Consider the following 16,979-nt stretch of genomic DNA (forward strand, 5'->3'; position numbering starts at 1 on the left):
ACTTTCTACTAAATGTTGTAGGCTATCATGTAATCTTTTTAAAGGATAAACACAATATCTTAGATACAAAAGTGAAATATAGGATGCATGATAGAAAAATCAGTAAGTTGATTTAATAATCATATTTCTATAAAAATGTCTCTGCATATTTCAAAACATTACTGAATCTTTTATAAAGAATACAGCCTGGAAAATATAATTATCACATAGTTCCATTTATTATCAACATTAAGACAATTTTGAGATAAAAGATACCGAGTGTGAATATTTTAGGACAACATCAATGGTATTTACATTAGATGTAATTTTATTAAAGGTTATGCTTGCAAAATCTCTTTTAGTTCTTTTAAAAAATTGGTAAATATTTAACAATTAAAAAGATCATTAAAATCATTTAAAAATATAAACCATGCCGAGTAAAATGCTTTAACAACTTGTTTGAAGTAGGGGTAGGGAAAGAAGGAATATTGACAAGAGATTTATCGTTAAGCTTATGAGCAGTTGTCTGTGTTATAACTATTCATTACTATAATTGCACACATCAGTTTGTAACTGGTAGGCATGGAGGGTTGTACTGCTTTTTCTTAAGGGTCAAATATTAATATAATGAATTTGTAAAATGCTTCTAAAGGTAAGTTTCATGTACATCAGGGACATGAAGAATAAGGAACAATAAGCTATTAACATCTAGCATTTAAAATAATAAATACATATGCTGCTATTTACAACAATTGGGGATGCATAAAGGATAATAATTTTTTGATGTAGAAAGCTTTTTTAAAGAAACATATTTTCCTGTTATTTTCTTTTCCCAGCTATAGTCTACAAATCATTTAACAATGAAGGTTCTTTTGTTAAACCAGAATTTTGAAACATAAAGATAATAAAATCTGCTGTGTATCATCAAAGATTATTGACTATGAAAACTGTCACAATTCACAATATCTTTACTAACTATTACTTTTATCTTTGGATTTACTTATAATGTTGAAAAATATAGGCTCAATCATTTGATTCTGTGATAGTAATTTTGTCTACCATACTAGACAGCTTTTCAGACTCCAGGTCTTCTTTGCTATTATCTGAACTTTCTGATGAGATATAACAACCAGAATCTCTTGGACAGTCATTGAACTGTGACTTGTTAAAAGTGATGTCTGGCTTTAAAGATAGGGATGCAGGTTCACTTTCTTCTTCTAAAACTGTAAATAAAAAAGACAAGAATTAGACCAAGTTGAACCTTTGAAGAGTCAAGGTTGAGGTAATCATTATTTTGAATTATTATTACTTTATTGCTATCAAAAAAGGAAAATTGCAATAAGCAAACAATGCATTTAGTTAACACAAAAAAAAGATACTGGAGATCAGATAATGAAGATATTTTTACTTGTTTTTATTTTTATCCTAATAAATTTTACTCCTTTTTATTTTATGTTTATATGAATCTTGTTTCCTATCTCACTTGACTACTCTGCTTTACTTCTATCTACTACCCTGTCCTCCTACTTCTTAACCTACTTCCACCAAGAAAATCTCCTTTATCTTCTCCTCTAACCCTTTCTCTTGACCTCTCGTTTCTATTTGAATTTAGAAGACTTTTTATAACTTTCCAAACATATATATATATATTGTTCTCTCTTTATCCCATTCTCTTTACTCTCCACATAATGTCATTCCTTTTAAACTAAACACCTTTCAAGAACTCCTTTTTTGCTGTTCCTTCACCTTCTAAGCATAGTTTTTTTTTTTCCTTTTTAACCCTGATCTGATATGAGTAGGGTTCTCTCTAAAATCTCTACCTTATTCTTTCCTCACTCATATATTTTCATCTTATTTCTTTCTTAATTTGGACTTTTATACTCTTCTATATATGTATGTTATACACTCTTTAACCCATCTCTGTAGAGAGTAGAGTTTCAGAATTGTAAGTCTTCCTCCCCCATGTAATTCTTCTGTGTCAGTTCTTCCTCTCATATCTTATTTGTATAATTACTCTTAATCTGTTTTACATTTTCACAAATAGAAAATGAACAGTTTGTCCTTATTGAGTTCCTTGTAATTAGCCTTTTATGTTTACCTTATATTTCTCTTTGATCTTGTATGTTATATTTTCTATTAAATTCAAGTCTTTTGTGACAAAATCCTGATAATCTGGCAATTCATTGAATATTTCTTTTATTGTTGTTCAAGATTATGCTTAACTTTACTGGGTATGATATTTTCAGCTGTAAAAAAAAAAAATTCAACTTTTGTTCTTCAGTATATGCTGTTCCAAGACCTGCAGTCTTTTAGTGTAGCTGTTGTTAGGCATGTATGATTCTAATTATGGCATTGCCATATTTGAATTTATTTTGCTTTGTTTTCTTGTTGCTCATATTTTCTCATTGACCTGGAGGTTTCAGAATTTGTCTATGAGTTCCTATACATTTTCCTGATTAGATCTCTTTCAGGTAATGAGTGATGGATGGTTTTTTTTTTCTTATTTCTATTTTCCCTTTTTATTCTAACACTTAAGACAATTTTCTTTAATTATTTCTTGTATTATTGTCTCAAGATTTTTTTATTGTAATTTTCAGAAAGTCCAATTATTCTTATGCTTTCTCTTCTTGATCTATAGATCAGTTGTTTTTCTTATGAGCTGCCTCACATTCTCTTCTATTTTTTATTCTTTATATTTTGTTTTCTTATTTCTTAATCTCATAACTTCACTGGCTTCCCCTTGCCCAATTTTAATTTTTTAAAAATTCATTTCTTCTTTAAGACTCATAACCTTGTTCATTTTGGATTGTTCTTATTTAAAATTTTTCCTCAATCTCTATCCTTTGATCTTTTAACATCTTTTTTTAAATTCTTCTATTTTGGCAGAGGATCATTTGACATTGCTCTTTGGGGTAGAAGAGTCTTTTTCTTTTCTTTCTTTCTTTTTTTGTTTTGGCTTTAGTATCCTCCTTTGAAGACAAACCCCTAGTCTTCTCTATTTTCCATAGTAACTTTTTGTGTTTTGATTTTTTTTTTCTCCTTTTCCTGCTCATTTTTTTTTTCTTTTTATTTAGAGAAGCTTGTGATTGTAATCCTGGAGATTACAAAATGATGTCTCTGTCCTCTGGTTCTCCTTCAATTCTTCCTTCTGGCCTAAAACAGAAATAAGAACTCCACCCTCCTCTAAGTGTCCATAGCCAGCAGCATACCTTCCCTACTACTTCTACTCTCACAGGGTACTGATTTCTTCTCACCAAGGGTCTCATCAGCAGAAATTCCTTCCCTCAATCTTTTCCTGTTCAGATGCCTGACTCCCCACACTGTCTAAGAGGTAAAAATTTCTGTGGTTGGGGCTGAGGCTACCTCTCAACCCAGCTAGTCTTGGGTACCACCTCTTGATGTTTCAATGGAACTGGCCTAAAGGTGTTTATATTTCACATGGCCAAACTCGATTATTTTCGATTATCCCAGGAAGATCATTGCTCTGTCTCTACTCCTGTTTATTTTTACTGCTCTATATTGCCTAGGTACTATGTTATCTCATTTGTGGAGGAGATCTGGAGAGGTTGGAATTTTCTGACCTACTCCATCATTTCCCCAGAATGCTCTCATTAAGATATAATTTTGCATTTTTTGTTGTATCCCTAATATTTAGCATAATGCTTGGCAAGTGTTGTTTTTATTCAGTCTTGAAGGACTTCTCATGACCCCATTGAGGATTTTCTTGGCAGAGAGACAGGAATGCCATTCCCTTTTCTATTTTTGGAATAGTTTGCCATTTTCTTATTCAGTTCATTTTACAGATTAGGAATTGATGCAAAGGGGGTAAATAACTTGTCCAGGGTCAAAAAAAAATTAGTCTCTGAAGCTGGATTTGAACTAAGGAAAATGAAGGGTCTCTCTCACACACAAACTACAATTAATTCTACAGATGACACTCTATCCACTGAGTCACCTAATGCTAAACAAATGTTAATTAAATGACTGGCTTATCTAAATAAGTAGCAAAGCTAGGACTTAAACCTAAGTCCCTTGATTTCAAGTATAGCTCTTTTTCTGTTATGCTACATTGCCTGAAAATAGCCCTAACTGTAATATAACAGGAATATTTATGAGATGCTTTTAGTGTTATCAAAGCAAGTGAATTATTCACCAGTTTAAAAGGGGAAAAAAATTGGTATTAATTTGCAATATAAAATAAACCAGACACTGTCTATTTTGCACTAAACTTTGAGTATCATTTAATACCCAAATTCTCTTAAATTTAACTAGTCTTCTTGATGAGATAGCCAATAAATAAAGTTCATTAATATTCATTCAATATAAATGCAAAACTCAGAATTTCACACTATTATTTCTTTCCCAAAGGAGGTTGGCAGAATTCTTTCTCTCTTCCAGCTAAATCCTGCAATAGCACTAACACCATATTAAATGTTCTTATCGACTAATATGTGATCATCTGTATGATCTGTCAAGAAATGACCCCTTTTGCCCCCTAAAGTGTGAACACAGGGCAGGGGGAGTCATCCTGTTTATATCCTCAAGGTTATAGTGAGGGAAAATGTCATATATTTTGGTAGGAGTGGGAAAATAAAAATAAATTATTTTGAGTTCTCAAATTTTTCTTTTTTCTTCTCCCCCCCCCCCACATGATCTCCTACCCTAATACCCCATAGTTCTTGCTAATCATCTTAAGTGAATTCATGATTAATTAAATATTTTTTTACTTTTTCCTAAAGCTTCAAGTAGTAGTATCATCAAGGCCAAAAAAGACTGTACAACTCTGTTTTCAATAAAGCAAACACATTCTTATAATCAACCAGCAAGAAAAGAAGAAATTTCACAAAACAATAGTATTGATCAACTGTGAGATAAAATAGATGGGCAAAATCTTGAGCTATACTTCTCCAAATTCTTTATTTTTAACTTTTGACTTTAGCTTTAAAAACAGCCTCTCAGTTTTATGCAGCCATATATTCACTGTCTTTATCCCTAAAGTCATACCAAAGGTATATATTTAATCTTTAGCATAGTAGTATAAGATATACATAGAGTAGATACTATTGTTGCATTGAGCAGAATCATCAGAACTCAGCATCTTATCAGCAAATGAAAGCCATTATTTATTTTTTGAGGAAAGTGTAATTTAATATAAGACAAATGGTATTTAGTAAGAATAGTCTAATATATAATGTACATCTTTTGACATATATATTCTAACAACTTCAGATTATATGCTAGACTAAGCATCAATGAAATACCAGTTCTTTGGCTAAATTTTTGACAACAAACAGTAGTTACATCTGATTTTTTTTTAATTTGCATTTTGCATTTTTTGCATTATTTCAGCTTGACTATATGTGTATTTGTATAATTCATATACAAATTTATATATATACATATGTGTATATATATTATATTTTAATACAGAATGTTAGACATTTCCTTTATTGATTTTTTAGAGCAAATGTTTAGGGTTTTATGAAATCAACTAAATTGGAATTTCTCATTTTCAAATGTAGAAAACCACTATATTTTGGAAGGAACCATGTTTACAAGAAACAGAATCCTTGTTCAAGAGTCAAGATAGAAATTAGGTGTGGAAGGAAAGTAGTGGAAAGAGAAAACATGACTATATAGAATATGTTTCTTTGCACAGGAGAGCTTCAAGAGATATATGCAATTATAGTGAATTTAAATGAAGACTGTTGTAGTAATTAATTCAATTAAAGGTATAATTATTAAGCTCCTACTGTGTGCAAAACACATAGTATATTTCTGAGGGAGAGAAAGTTTAGATAGTAGTCCCTGCTATTAAAGAATTTAGGAGAATTAAGATATCAACATTGAGATCTATAAAATATACTTAGAATTTGTCTTAGAGAAGTTCAACCTAAAACATATAAGGTGGAAGGTAGAAGTTTATTAGCAACTAAAATTATAAGGGAGAGTTTTGTGGAGAAAGTGATTTTTGAATTGAACTTTAAAGGATGGATAGAAATTTAGCGCATTAAGAAGAAAAGGAAAAAGTTCAGAGAAAAAATGAACAAAAACATAGAGGTGGTATAAGTACAGGACATGTTTTTGAGACAGTGTTGGACAAATTAAAAAAGAAATTCCCCATACTCATTTCTACACCACTGTAAATCAAGTTATAGCAAAATTTTGTTTCTGAAATGTATATTCTCCAGGTATAAAATGACAGTTCAACATTTGAAAAACATCTCTAATTAGAAGGAAATTATGTTTTCTTTTTCCCCCACAAAATGTATTGCTAATTCTATTTTTAATTTATGGAATTAAAAAAAGTATTTCCATACTATTAAAAAAGTAATTGAGCATGAAATTATAAATCTATTATGTACAACTTGCTCTTCTTTCTAAATATAAAATAATCATGTAAATGTTTTCCTTCCTTCTTCCCCCACCATATCTTAATAGTTTCTCATTAGACACAAACATATTTGTTCACACCCACATACATACATATACATATAATATATGTGTACATATATGTAAAATTATTCAATGCATACATCTATTTATCACTTCTTTCTCTGGATGAAGATAGCATCTTTCTTCATATGCCCTTTATTTAAAATTTGTATATTTACAATAGTCAAAATGATAATTGCTCAAAGTCATTCTTAAATATCGTATCTTAATATATACACAATGTTATTGTATAAAATATTCTATTAAATCTGTTAACTTAGGTCTTCACCATTTTGTGCAGATTTTTCCATGCTTTTTAAGTTCATTGAATTCATCATTCTCTATAGTGCAGTAGCATTCCATCACAACCATACACCATAATTTGTATAGTCATTTCCCAAATGATGGGAATCCCTTCAATTTCCATTTTTTTTTTTGCCACCACAAAATTTGCTACCACATTCCACTTATATTCGAAGTTATTTTGTGAAATTTCTTCCATCTTATTTTTCCTCATTAGTTTCTTGATCAGTCTCTCTTTTTATCCTATCCCTGTTTCCTTCTCTTCTCTTCTCACTCTGCCACTTTCTATTCCACTAACCCCTTAAAGAGTTTTCCTTCCTCCTTCCTAACTTAACCAACACAGGCCTCCAAAAGTCTCTTCCCCATTTTCTCCCCTTTCTAAATGCTAATAATCTAAAAATTCCTCTAAAATTCCTTCCCCCACCCTATTTCCCATTTTTCTCATCTCTTTCCATTTTCAGAAGACCTTGTTTTCCCTTCAACCTGGATGAGAGGAATGTTCCAACATTACCAGTTCTCTATCCCTACTTGCTTCCTGTGTTCTTACTTTCATGCCTCATTTTTACAATTATCCCCTTTACCTTTTTCTGCACAATTTTTATTTTTAGATCATCCCATCACACAAAACTCAGCCTCACCATTTCTTTCAAGCTATCATAATAATCATAAAGTTTTAAGAATACTGATAATGTTGATTTTGACTTGTACCTTATAATTCATTTTTAATGTTCCTTATATTTCTTCCAGATCTTTTATATTGAATTTTCCATTTAGTTTTTACCTTTTTGTTACAAATATATGAAAGTCCTCCAGTTCGTTAAATATCTTTTTTTTTTCCATTCAGGATTACACTAAACTTTGCTAGGCAAGTTATTTAGGATGCAACCCCAGATCTTTTGCTTGGACAAGGTGTTTTCAAAATTTCCTTTCATTCTGTTGATATTTTCTGTGTTATATAATAAAAGCACTTGGGAAACAATAACATAATTAGATTCATAGATCCTCCAACAAATATGAAGAATGAATTTTGAGGGCTATTGAATAAAATTATTTATTGTTTTTCATTGTATTCTATTTTTTATGTAGTCCAAAATCCCTCATTTTTTACATAAAGAAAACTGTGACCCAGATAGTTGAAATGATTCAAACAGGTAGAAAACTACAAGGACAAGGTGAAAAGGAAAGAAAAGACATTTATACTGCCATTTATATGTTGAACTATGACTCCTTATTTTGGGAGCAGTTGAAAGAATAATGATCATTGATAAGTTTTGGATTATAATGAATTAGTGATATATAAACACCATTAGCATAGAAATATAGTTGTCTATTTTTACTATGAAATGTCTCTGTGTGTTTGGATTTTAGAGGGAAGATTAATGTACAAGATTCTTATGAAGACAGTTATGACTTTATGTGCAGTGATGTCCCACTTTACTTTGAAATGATTATCTTCTTCAGCTAAATAAAACTATGGTAACTTACTTTCATCATCAAACAGACTTTCAGCAGCTGATAGCAATCTCATCCTGTCTTCTGGGTTTTCAATGTTCAATTCAATCAAATGACTTTCCTTTAGATCTTTTAAATCTTCCAGGGTCTCGTAACCATTTAGCAAAAGTGTTGAAATATATTCCTAGATGAAAAAATAATTTACCTAAGCATGTATGTTTTTGTATATATATGTACATATATGTAATTTTATGTGCACATTTCTTAACATCCCTGGAATGTGCAGACAATGATTATAAACAGTATAAATATGATTTCTTGGGTTTTGGTAGGAGTTGTAGAATTGACATTCAAAGGAATTTTTTTCTTCCCGAGTCATTCAAAATCCTCAAAGTGTTCTGCCAGTCCCTACCCCTCAGGGACAATGGAAGAAGGCCAATTTCAGGAGAGAGGTAAGTAGAATAAAAGTGCAATGGAATATAGAAGTAGAAAAGAAAGTGGGCTATATGGCTGTTTCTGAAGTCTTCCTAGCTCATGTTCTCCATCAAGCTATCCATGAAATTGACTTTTCAGTTCAATTCCATGAATATTTATTAAAACATCTACTATGTGTCAGAGACTGTACTAAATTCTGGGATTACTGGTTATAATTCTGCTTGTGATCTCATGCAATTTCATTTCCAAAACTAGATTAAGACCCAAATGTGTTAGAAAGAAGTTATTTTTCTTTCTTCCTTTTTATGTGAATGTACCATTTGTAGATTATATTTCATAAGAGATTTGAGGTGAAAATAATTTATTTTATTACCTGTGAAGGATCCCAAGGGATAGATTCAATTACCTCATTTTGAATGCAGCTCTTTTGGAGCAAGGATTGTATAAAGCCAATAATATGAATCCTAGATTAAAGAACTCAGATCTATTATTGTACCAAATGAGAATTTTATAACTGCCCTTTGTATTTCTATTACACAAGGAGTATATTATGGCCATAAGGGAAATGGTAGAGATGATAGATTTCAAGTAGATTTATCTGAAACTTTATATAGTGGAGAGAATATGGAACATATATGAAATATATAAATCCTGTACACCTATATGAAATACTATAGAGATTTGGGATGTGGTTGGCTACTTTTAATAATGACTTGTAAGCTCTCAACTTGGACGTGAATGAGATTAGAGAATTTAAGAGTTCTTTATCAGATTAACTGAACTTTATTTTGAGAAACTTAATGGCATCTAAAAATCTAGAAGTGAGAATGATGATTACAAGTTCTGGTACACAAACTTGTTTATTTTAAAAGAGCTAAAAATTCAAGAGATTAGAAAAAGAATGAAAAGACGATATATGTTTATTATTATTATTATTATAACTTTTTATTGACAGAACCCATGCCAGGGTAATTTTTTACAACATTATCCCTTGCAGTCACTTTTGTTCCGATTTTTCCCCTCTCTCCCTCCACTCCTTCCCCCAGATGGCAAGCAGTCCTATATATGTTAAATATGTCGCTGTATATCCTAGATACAATATATGTGTGCAGAACCGAACAGTTCTCTTCTTGCACAGGGAGAATTGGATTCAGAAAGTAGAAATAACCCAGGAAGAAAAACAAAAATGCAAACAGTTTATATTCATTTCCCAGTGTTCTTTCTTTGGGTGCAGCTACTTCTGTCCAGATGATATATGTTTTAAAGTATTATGCTTCATTGTTAAACCTACTTGTAACTATGTCTGATATTTTAATTCTAACAATAAACACTTATACAATCTAATAATAGAAAATTTTAATTTATTATTCTGTTTCATCAACATGGATGGATAATTCTAGCATAAGATTAATCATGGAGGATTTTTACATATGTGCATCAATTTGAATTTGTCTTTTTGAAGAATTTTTCTTGGTTTAGGGAACGAGCTAAAATTTAATTTCTCCATTTCATTTCTATTTGAATTTAAACAGGGAAGAAAATATTATTCAATTTAGACTTGGAGAATTATAAATAGCACAGTGCCTGATATGATAGGCACTTAATAATTACTTGTGCTTTGACTGGCTTATTGACTAGCAAAAATACGGTTTTGATACATTTTTATTATAAACTATTTTATGGTTACAATAAGCTTGTGTCTTTCCCTTCTAGGCAAGAAATGTTTAAGAGCAGCAAAAGAGCTAAATTTCAAATAGTAAATATACTGCTTTCGTGTAGCATAAAACCAGATCATCTTATGTGTGATGATTTAAAAAGTTTGAGACAACATTTCTGTGTAATGATTTTATTAATAAAGCCAGTACGTTATTAATAAAAGGATGATCATTTGACTTTCCTTCTTAGACTAAAGTCCCCTGATGGAAGTGGGCTCACAGTTTATATACATTTCAAAGACTAGATGTTCCTGAAGGATGCCCATCACCTCTGATTACTTAACACAATGGAAAATGGACTTTATTAAAGTGGGAGTCTTAGGGTACTTGACTTAGGTCACTCAAATCCTGATCAAAGAGACATCAATTTTCATATCACCTTTTTTGGTAACAGGGAGAATCAATATTTCCCCAGACCTTTCTCAGCAAATGCAAAAGTAAATCTTTTTTAAAGATATTGATACAGATTGATTTCTGCATGAGAAAGCAGAAAAGGGGGAAAATCTTGGTTCCAATACAATACAATAGTTAGTTATTAAATATAAGAGAGAAACATTCATTTCTCTTATGAGAAGTTAACTAAAATAAAGAGTGAACCTAAAGGGCAACTAAATGTTGCAATGAATAGCTCTGGAGTCAGGAGAACCTTACTTCAAATCTCATCTCTGACACTTAACATTTACTAGTTGTGTGATTTTGGTGAATCTCTTAACACCATTTGTCTCACCAAAACAAAAACAAACATTAAAAGCAGTCAATCTAATCAGATTTATACTTGCTTATATCAGGATGATTTTTCTAGTAGTTTAATAACAATTTTCATTGTTAAAGAGACCTCATAAGCTAGAGCCAATTTATTTAAAAGTCCTTTTAAAGTGGCACTTATCTCAACAACAGCAATACATATAGATTAAGAACTTAACTGTAGCAGTTATATTTTCTTAAAATAATGGAAGCTTAAATATATATTTATATATACATATATGTATACATATATACACATACATCCATATATATATGCACATACACATACATATGAAAATGTAAAAACAAGCAGTACTTTAAGGTTTCAAAAAAAAAAGAGAATAGTTGAATCAAATTTAGAAAAGTAATAGAATTAAAATAGTGAGAAAAAATTAGTTTTTAAGAGAAAAATTTATCACCATAACTTCAAAGGTCAATAAAGACCCTTTTAGGCAGTTTATTATAACTGAAAGAAAGGGCCAAGAGATAAACCTAAATCAGAATCTAGGGAGCATTATTAACTAGCTGTGTAGACTAAAGCAAAGTGTTTCCTCAGAGAATCTTCATTTGAAAGATGAAATGATTAGTTAGACTAGAAGACTTTTAAAGTCTTCGACAGCTTTAATATTCTGAGAGGCTTTTTTTCAAATATTTACTATAATTTTAGTAACTTTTTGCTCAATAGATAAAACTTAATTAATGTGAATAAATTGTATAAATTCAGTTGATGTGAAAAGTTTAAAACTGATGACATATAGTTTCAAGAGACCTAAGTAACATCACTCTCTGGAGAATTTAGGGGAAGACATAGATAAAAGCTGCAAAAGATAAGAAGTGGATGAATTGAAACTCACACTATTGAGAAAAAAATTATCATATTATTGGAATCATAGATCTGTCAAAGAAATAAATACCTCATAAAATATATAAATTGAAACCATGTGTGTGTGTGTGTGTGTGTATATATATATATATACACATATATATATATATATAAACAATATGTACACATACAAATATGCACATGCACATATACATAGTTTTGTGGATTTTAACATGATCTAGAAATATCAGTTATTCTTAATAACATTTGTTTTTATACATTCTCTCAGCCTCTCACTATTTATGATATTCAGGAGTTTCTCTAGTCACACAGTCTTCCATCAGTATTTATCCCAGAAATATCACAGCAAAGGGTCACTTAAAGGAAACAAATGTTTATTTTGCCATATTTCTCAAGTAAGATAGATGTAGCTGCCAAATTGAGTCAATATTTACAGTTTGAATATATAATTCTTATGCAAGTAAGGATCTGAATGGCAAGAATAGAGTTTACATGGCAATATTATCACTAGGAAAACAAAAATGAAGATAATATTTTGGTAGATTATCAACATTATAGACTAATAGTAATTAACTGGGACCTGAATTGCTCAATTTAGTTTAAATTTAGCAGCTGTTCATAAATATGGAATCCCTACATTATCCATAAGCCAAAAAAATAATCAAATGAAAATATATTTACTGACCTGAAGCAAAATCCTTTCTAAGAATTCCTGCACAGTTTGTGGTTTGGCCTTCTTACTTTTGGGGTATGTTTTTATCTTCTTGGGTGTGGCTTCCTCTTCCAAAATATCCACATAAATGAATTTGAAATTGCCCACTTTTTTATTCAACATTCCTGTCCACATGCCCATTGGTGTTTTGCAGATAATGTCTATAATGTCTCCTTTCTGCAAGTAAAGATATTTTCAAATCAGATTAAACAACTCTGAAACTGTGGATCAGAATTTGTTTCATTGTAGAAGTTGAGACAGTAACAGTGAAATCTGTTATTCATTTTAAATAGAAGATTTCATAAATGTGAAAGAATAGCAAAACACAATCTTATAAGATTGTGAAGGAATCTTCACAAGAGTGAAGGAAGAGAACCAAAGGGGAAATTTGTAGAAGGTAATGATAGTCATGGTTATATCATCCAATAAATACAGTTTTTTGTTGTTTTGTTTTTTTTTCCCCCACAAGACCTATGAAAAGACATTATTATAAGAATGTTTATGATAATAACTAATAAAGACCTATTTTGAATGTATATGTGTGTGTGTGTGTGTGTGTGTGTAGCAAATAGAGACACTGAATATAGTAAGAGATAAAATAATATGAATGACTTTTTCTTTCATAAGATAACTAGAGATAATTTTTTTGATTTTTTTAAATTTCAAAATTAGATTCCTCTTTAAAAAAACATGTCTTATGATACAGAAGATTTTATGCTCCATTTATAACTTATGATGTGTGTTAGTAGCAGCACTACAGACAATAAAAGTGGATCCCATATATCTTTCTTTGATCTTGGCCAGTTACTGAATCTCTAACTCTTTTCCTATATGAAATATAAGCATAATATCTCTAATAACTTATCTCACACTGTTATTGTGATGTAATATATGTAATAACATTGTTATTGTAAAGTTCAAATAAGATAGCGTATGAAAGTGGTTTGTAAACTTTAAAGGCATTATTATTATTACTGATAACCTTCTGATTGATGCCTGATGTTTGTCTCCTTGCATATGTAGCAGCACAACCAATGTTTTATATAAGACTCCTCACATGGTAGCACTGGTTTTCCCCTCAAAGAAAAATTTCACCTTCTTCCCTCCAAATTGGTCTCAACCATATGTGGTTTTGGTGGTGAGATGAACATATGTTGTTATGCCAGTGTTTTGAGTTCACCTAGTTCAATCTTTCCCAACTGGAAAAGAAAAATTTAAACCATCTAAACACTTTCAATTCACCATATGGTTGCATGGAATAAAAAAAATATAAAAATAAAGTTATGAACATTAAGTATCAGCCATATTGCTCAATGCTTAATTTAGTACATATGGCATTAGAAGCATTTCAGTGAAGATCAAGTTGGGGTGATAAATATTAAATGATGAAATGTATCCAACTGTCCCAATCTGAATACAAGGGGGAAAAAAGCTTATAAAACTCCCAGCTAGGAATCTAATCTACTCATACTTAAAGCTGATTAATAGGCAGGGCACACTTCACTGAAATAGATTTGTTTTAAATTGTAATGGGAATAGGTTGCTAAGTAATGATAGAGGTAGACTGCCCTCCTACAGAAGTTACTAAGTGACCTACCGGTCTCTTACCGGAGACATTTTAAAGTAGAAGAGTAGGGGTCAGATTCGTAAATTCTTGTTATAGAAAAATCCTAAGGGAAGAAACTCCCTTTACCAATGTAGGTCAGTGATTTCTCTACAATTTCATGTAAATTGCTTAGAGCACTGAAAAGTTAAAAAAAAAAAAAACTTAACTCAGCTTTTACACATCAGAGGTGGGCCTTGAATCCAGAGCTTCCTAGTTTGGAAGCAAGTATCCCTTATGTAAAACACTTGTTTTGAAAATAAGAATTTGTTCCAATGTGATTGATATATTAGTGAACCATTTGAGCATAATGAGAACGAAGGCATTTGCTTATGTTCAATTTCATCTGTGAGAAATAATAAGAATGCAAATATCCAAAATGTACATGCATGCACCTGACAACTACCAGATGACTTAGTTTACTAAGTGTGCTATCTTATAAGATTGTGTTTTGCTATTCTTTCACATTTGTGAAATCTTCTATTTAAAAATATACTCGTACAACATCCCAACATCCTGGTTCAAAAACATCAAATCGTGTATGCTAAAGGGAAGTATTGAGTATTGAAGAGGATCTGCATCCCTTCTGACTCCCTCTTCCACAAACAAACAAACATTTTTCAGGGTAAACTACTATATTTATTGTCTATCCTCAGATTCAATAGGAGATGTGAAGAAAGGAGGATTAATCTGTTTTCTCACCTTCTACCATTGTCTTTTCTATGTTCCACTGAAGCTGTCCTCTTGCCTGTGGATTTCAACTTTGCCAGCCCCAGTCATGTGAATAGGGGTGCAGGCCAAACAGCAATCCAATACAACCATTATTCATTAGAGAATTTGTATATTTTTTAACCATTTAACATGGATAAAACTATTCTACCATTTTATTATGGTTTCTCTCTTTTTTTTTTTTTTATGTTTCACTGATGAAATTTTTCAGGACTGTGCCTCTAGCTCCATTTTTCTCATAAGCCCTATAGTTTTTATTGCATAATTTAGCATAGCATAGTGATTTTTAGGATAACATATGTTCTAAACTGGATAACACAATTGACAGTATACATTTCTCCCACTTAAGATCCATGACAATGTGAACGGTTCAGTGTTTGGTGCCTCTATTCAACTCACTTTTTTCTCCCCACACCTCCCCTCAATCAATATGCCCCTGCAACTAGAGTCATCTGTCTGTTTGTTATTGAGGGCAGTGCCCATAGGTGGGGAGGATCATATCTGTTAGACTCCAAAAGGATTTTTTAATAGTTCTGTTACAACTTTATACTTAAATAGAAAGAAGCAAAATGAAATGAAGTACAAAATGTATGAAAGCAAGTGTGCTGATCTAACTATAAGATTAAATCTTTAGTCTAAAATGAGTAGAAGGAACACTTCAAGATAATTAATGGCAAACAAAAGGTGTTTCTTCAGTGGGACCTCTATCTCCTGTTTAGCAATGAACTAAAAAACAAGCAGAAGGAACAACTCTAATTTTGCTTAGTGACATCTTCCCCAATTTTCCTGGCATTCTTTCATGCTGTGTCTTCCAGAGCTGGTTTCCATTTCAATTTCTGTTTGAAATCTTCATCTTAAGTCATCCATTTATTAAATTTTGTAGCAACTGTGCTAGATATTTCCTTACTTAATTTTTTAAACCTTTTTACAACTTTGGAATTAGCAGTAGGGAATCAAATATTTCCAAGCAGTTAGAAGGGGCTTTTAATAACCAGAGGGTAAGGTAATTTCCCTCTTCCTCAAGACCCTTCATATCACTGTATTACTTACAAAATTTATCAACAAATAATATTAAAGGCTTGTTAATAATAACACCTCTCAAAGAATATCATTCAGAAGACCACTTCCTGGGCTTGAATACATGTTTTTCATGTGTATTTTGTTCAACTTTTTTATTCTGATCATCTTACATCCAAAGAACCTGAAGTTACTATACCAAACCAGATTGTGCAGACATAAATCTTACCATAACATTTTACAAAGATTTTAACATTTACTTACTTTAATTTTTAGTGAGTCAGTATCATAGGGACTCGGTGTGAAATCTGTGTGTACTCTTGCTCGGCCACAGAATGGCCCTGTGTATGGGACTTCATCATCCAATCTAAGGCTGTCTCTATTACTTGTACCATCTGAACAGCTTGTGATTCCACCTGATAAAATAAGAGATAATATATTATATATAGTGCTATAAACATTCTTAACTATCATCTGGGAACAAATTTAAAAGGTTCATACCAAAAAAATCAGCCACAAACTTCTTGTGATAGAAATATCAGTTTATCTGCTAATTATGAATTAGCAGATCAACTGCTAACAATTTAAATTTCTTCTACTTTTTCCTTATCTTTTGCTTTTTCTTGCAATAACTAACCCAAAGATTTACTCACTTATGTTTAAAGGATTATTGTTCAGAGATTTCCTTCATCGATTTGATGCATTTTCATAGTTGTCAGCGTTTGTAGGTACTTTTATTCTATTTTATCTAACCGGGATAAAACAAATTGGATTGGGATAGCATGGATCAACTATGGATAGACTGGTTGTTATCTATTGGTACAGGCACTTAAGGAAAAAGATTCACTAGTTTTTGAGTTGTGCTCATTTTTTTCTTTTTTCAACAAAGACTCAGACAGATGTAGAGTTCCTTTTATAGATTGAACACAAAAGGGTGATTTTTCTTCATGAAAGTTTATCAGTTCATCCTCAATGGATCCACAAAAGCCCAAGCCAAACACTTCAAAATTC

At 31.1% G+C, this 16,979-nt stretch overlaps 1 protein-coding gene across 2 annotated transcripts in view; it reads right to left on the reverse strand.

Moving 5' to 3' along the window:
• Nucleotides 1-199: 199 nt before the first annotated feature.
• SAMSN1 (SAM domain, SH3 domain and nuclear localization signals 1) overlaps nucleotides 200-16,979 on the reverse strand; it is a 57,595-nt gene continuing 40,815 nt past the window's right edge. For both annotated transcript variants that reach the window (XM_051984747.1, XM_051984746.1), the window contains 4 exons: nucleotides 16,233-16,384; nucleotides 12,593-12,796; nucleotides 8,203-8,353; nucleotides 200-1,202 (listed from right to left, as the gene is read on the reverse strand). In XM_051984747.1, the coding sequence (XP_051840707.1) occupies nucleotides 1,003-1,202; nucleotides 8,203-8,353; nucleotides 12,593-12,796; nucleotides 16,233-16,384 (707 nt within the window). In that variant the 3' untranslated portion in view covers nucleotides 200-1,002. The remainder of the gene's footprint in view (nucleotides 1,203-8,202; nucleotides 8,354-12,592; nucleotides 12,797-16,232; nucleotides 16,385-16,979) is intronic.

The sequence above is a fragment of the Antechinus flavipes genome, chromosome 3, assembly GCF_016432865.1.
Source record: "Antechinus flavipes isolate AdamAnt ecotype Samford, QLD, Australia chromosome 3, AdamAnt_v2, whole genome shotgun sequence".
NCBI lineage: Eukaryota > Metazoa > Chordata > Mammalia > Dasyuromorphia > Dasyuridae > Antechinus > Antechinus flavipes.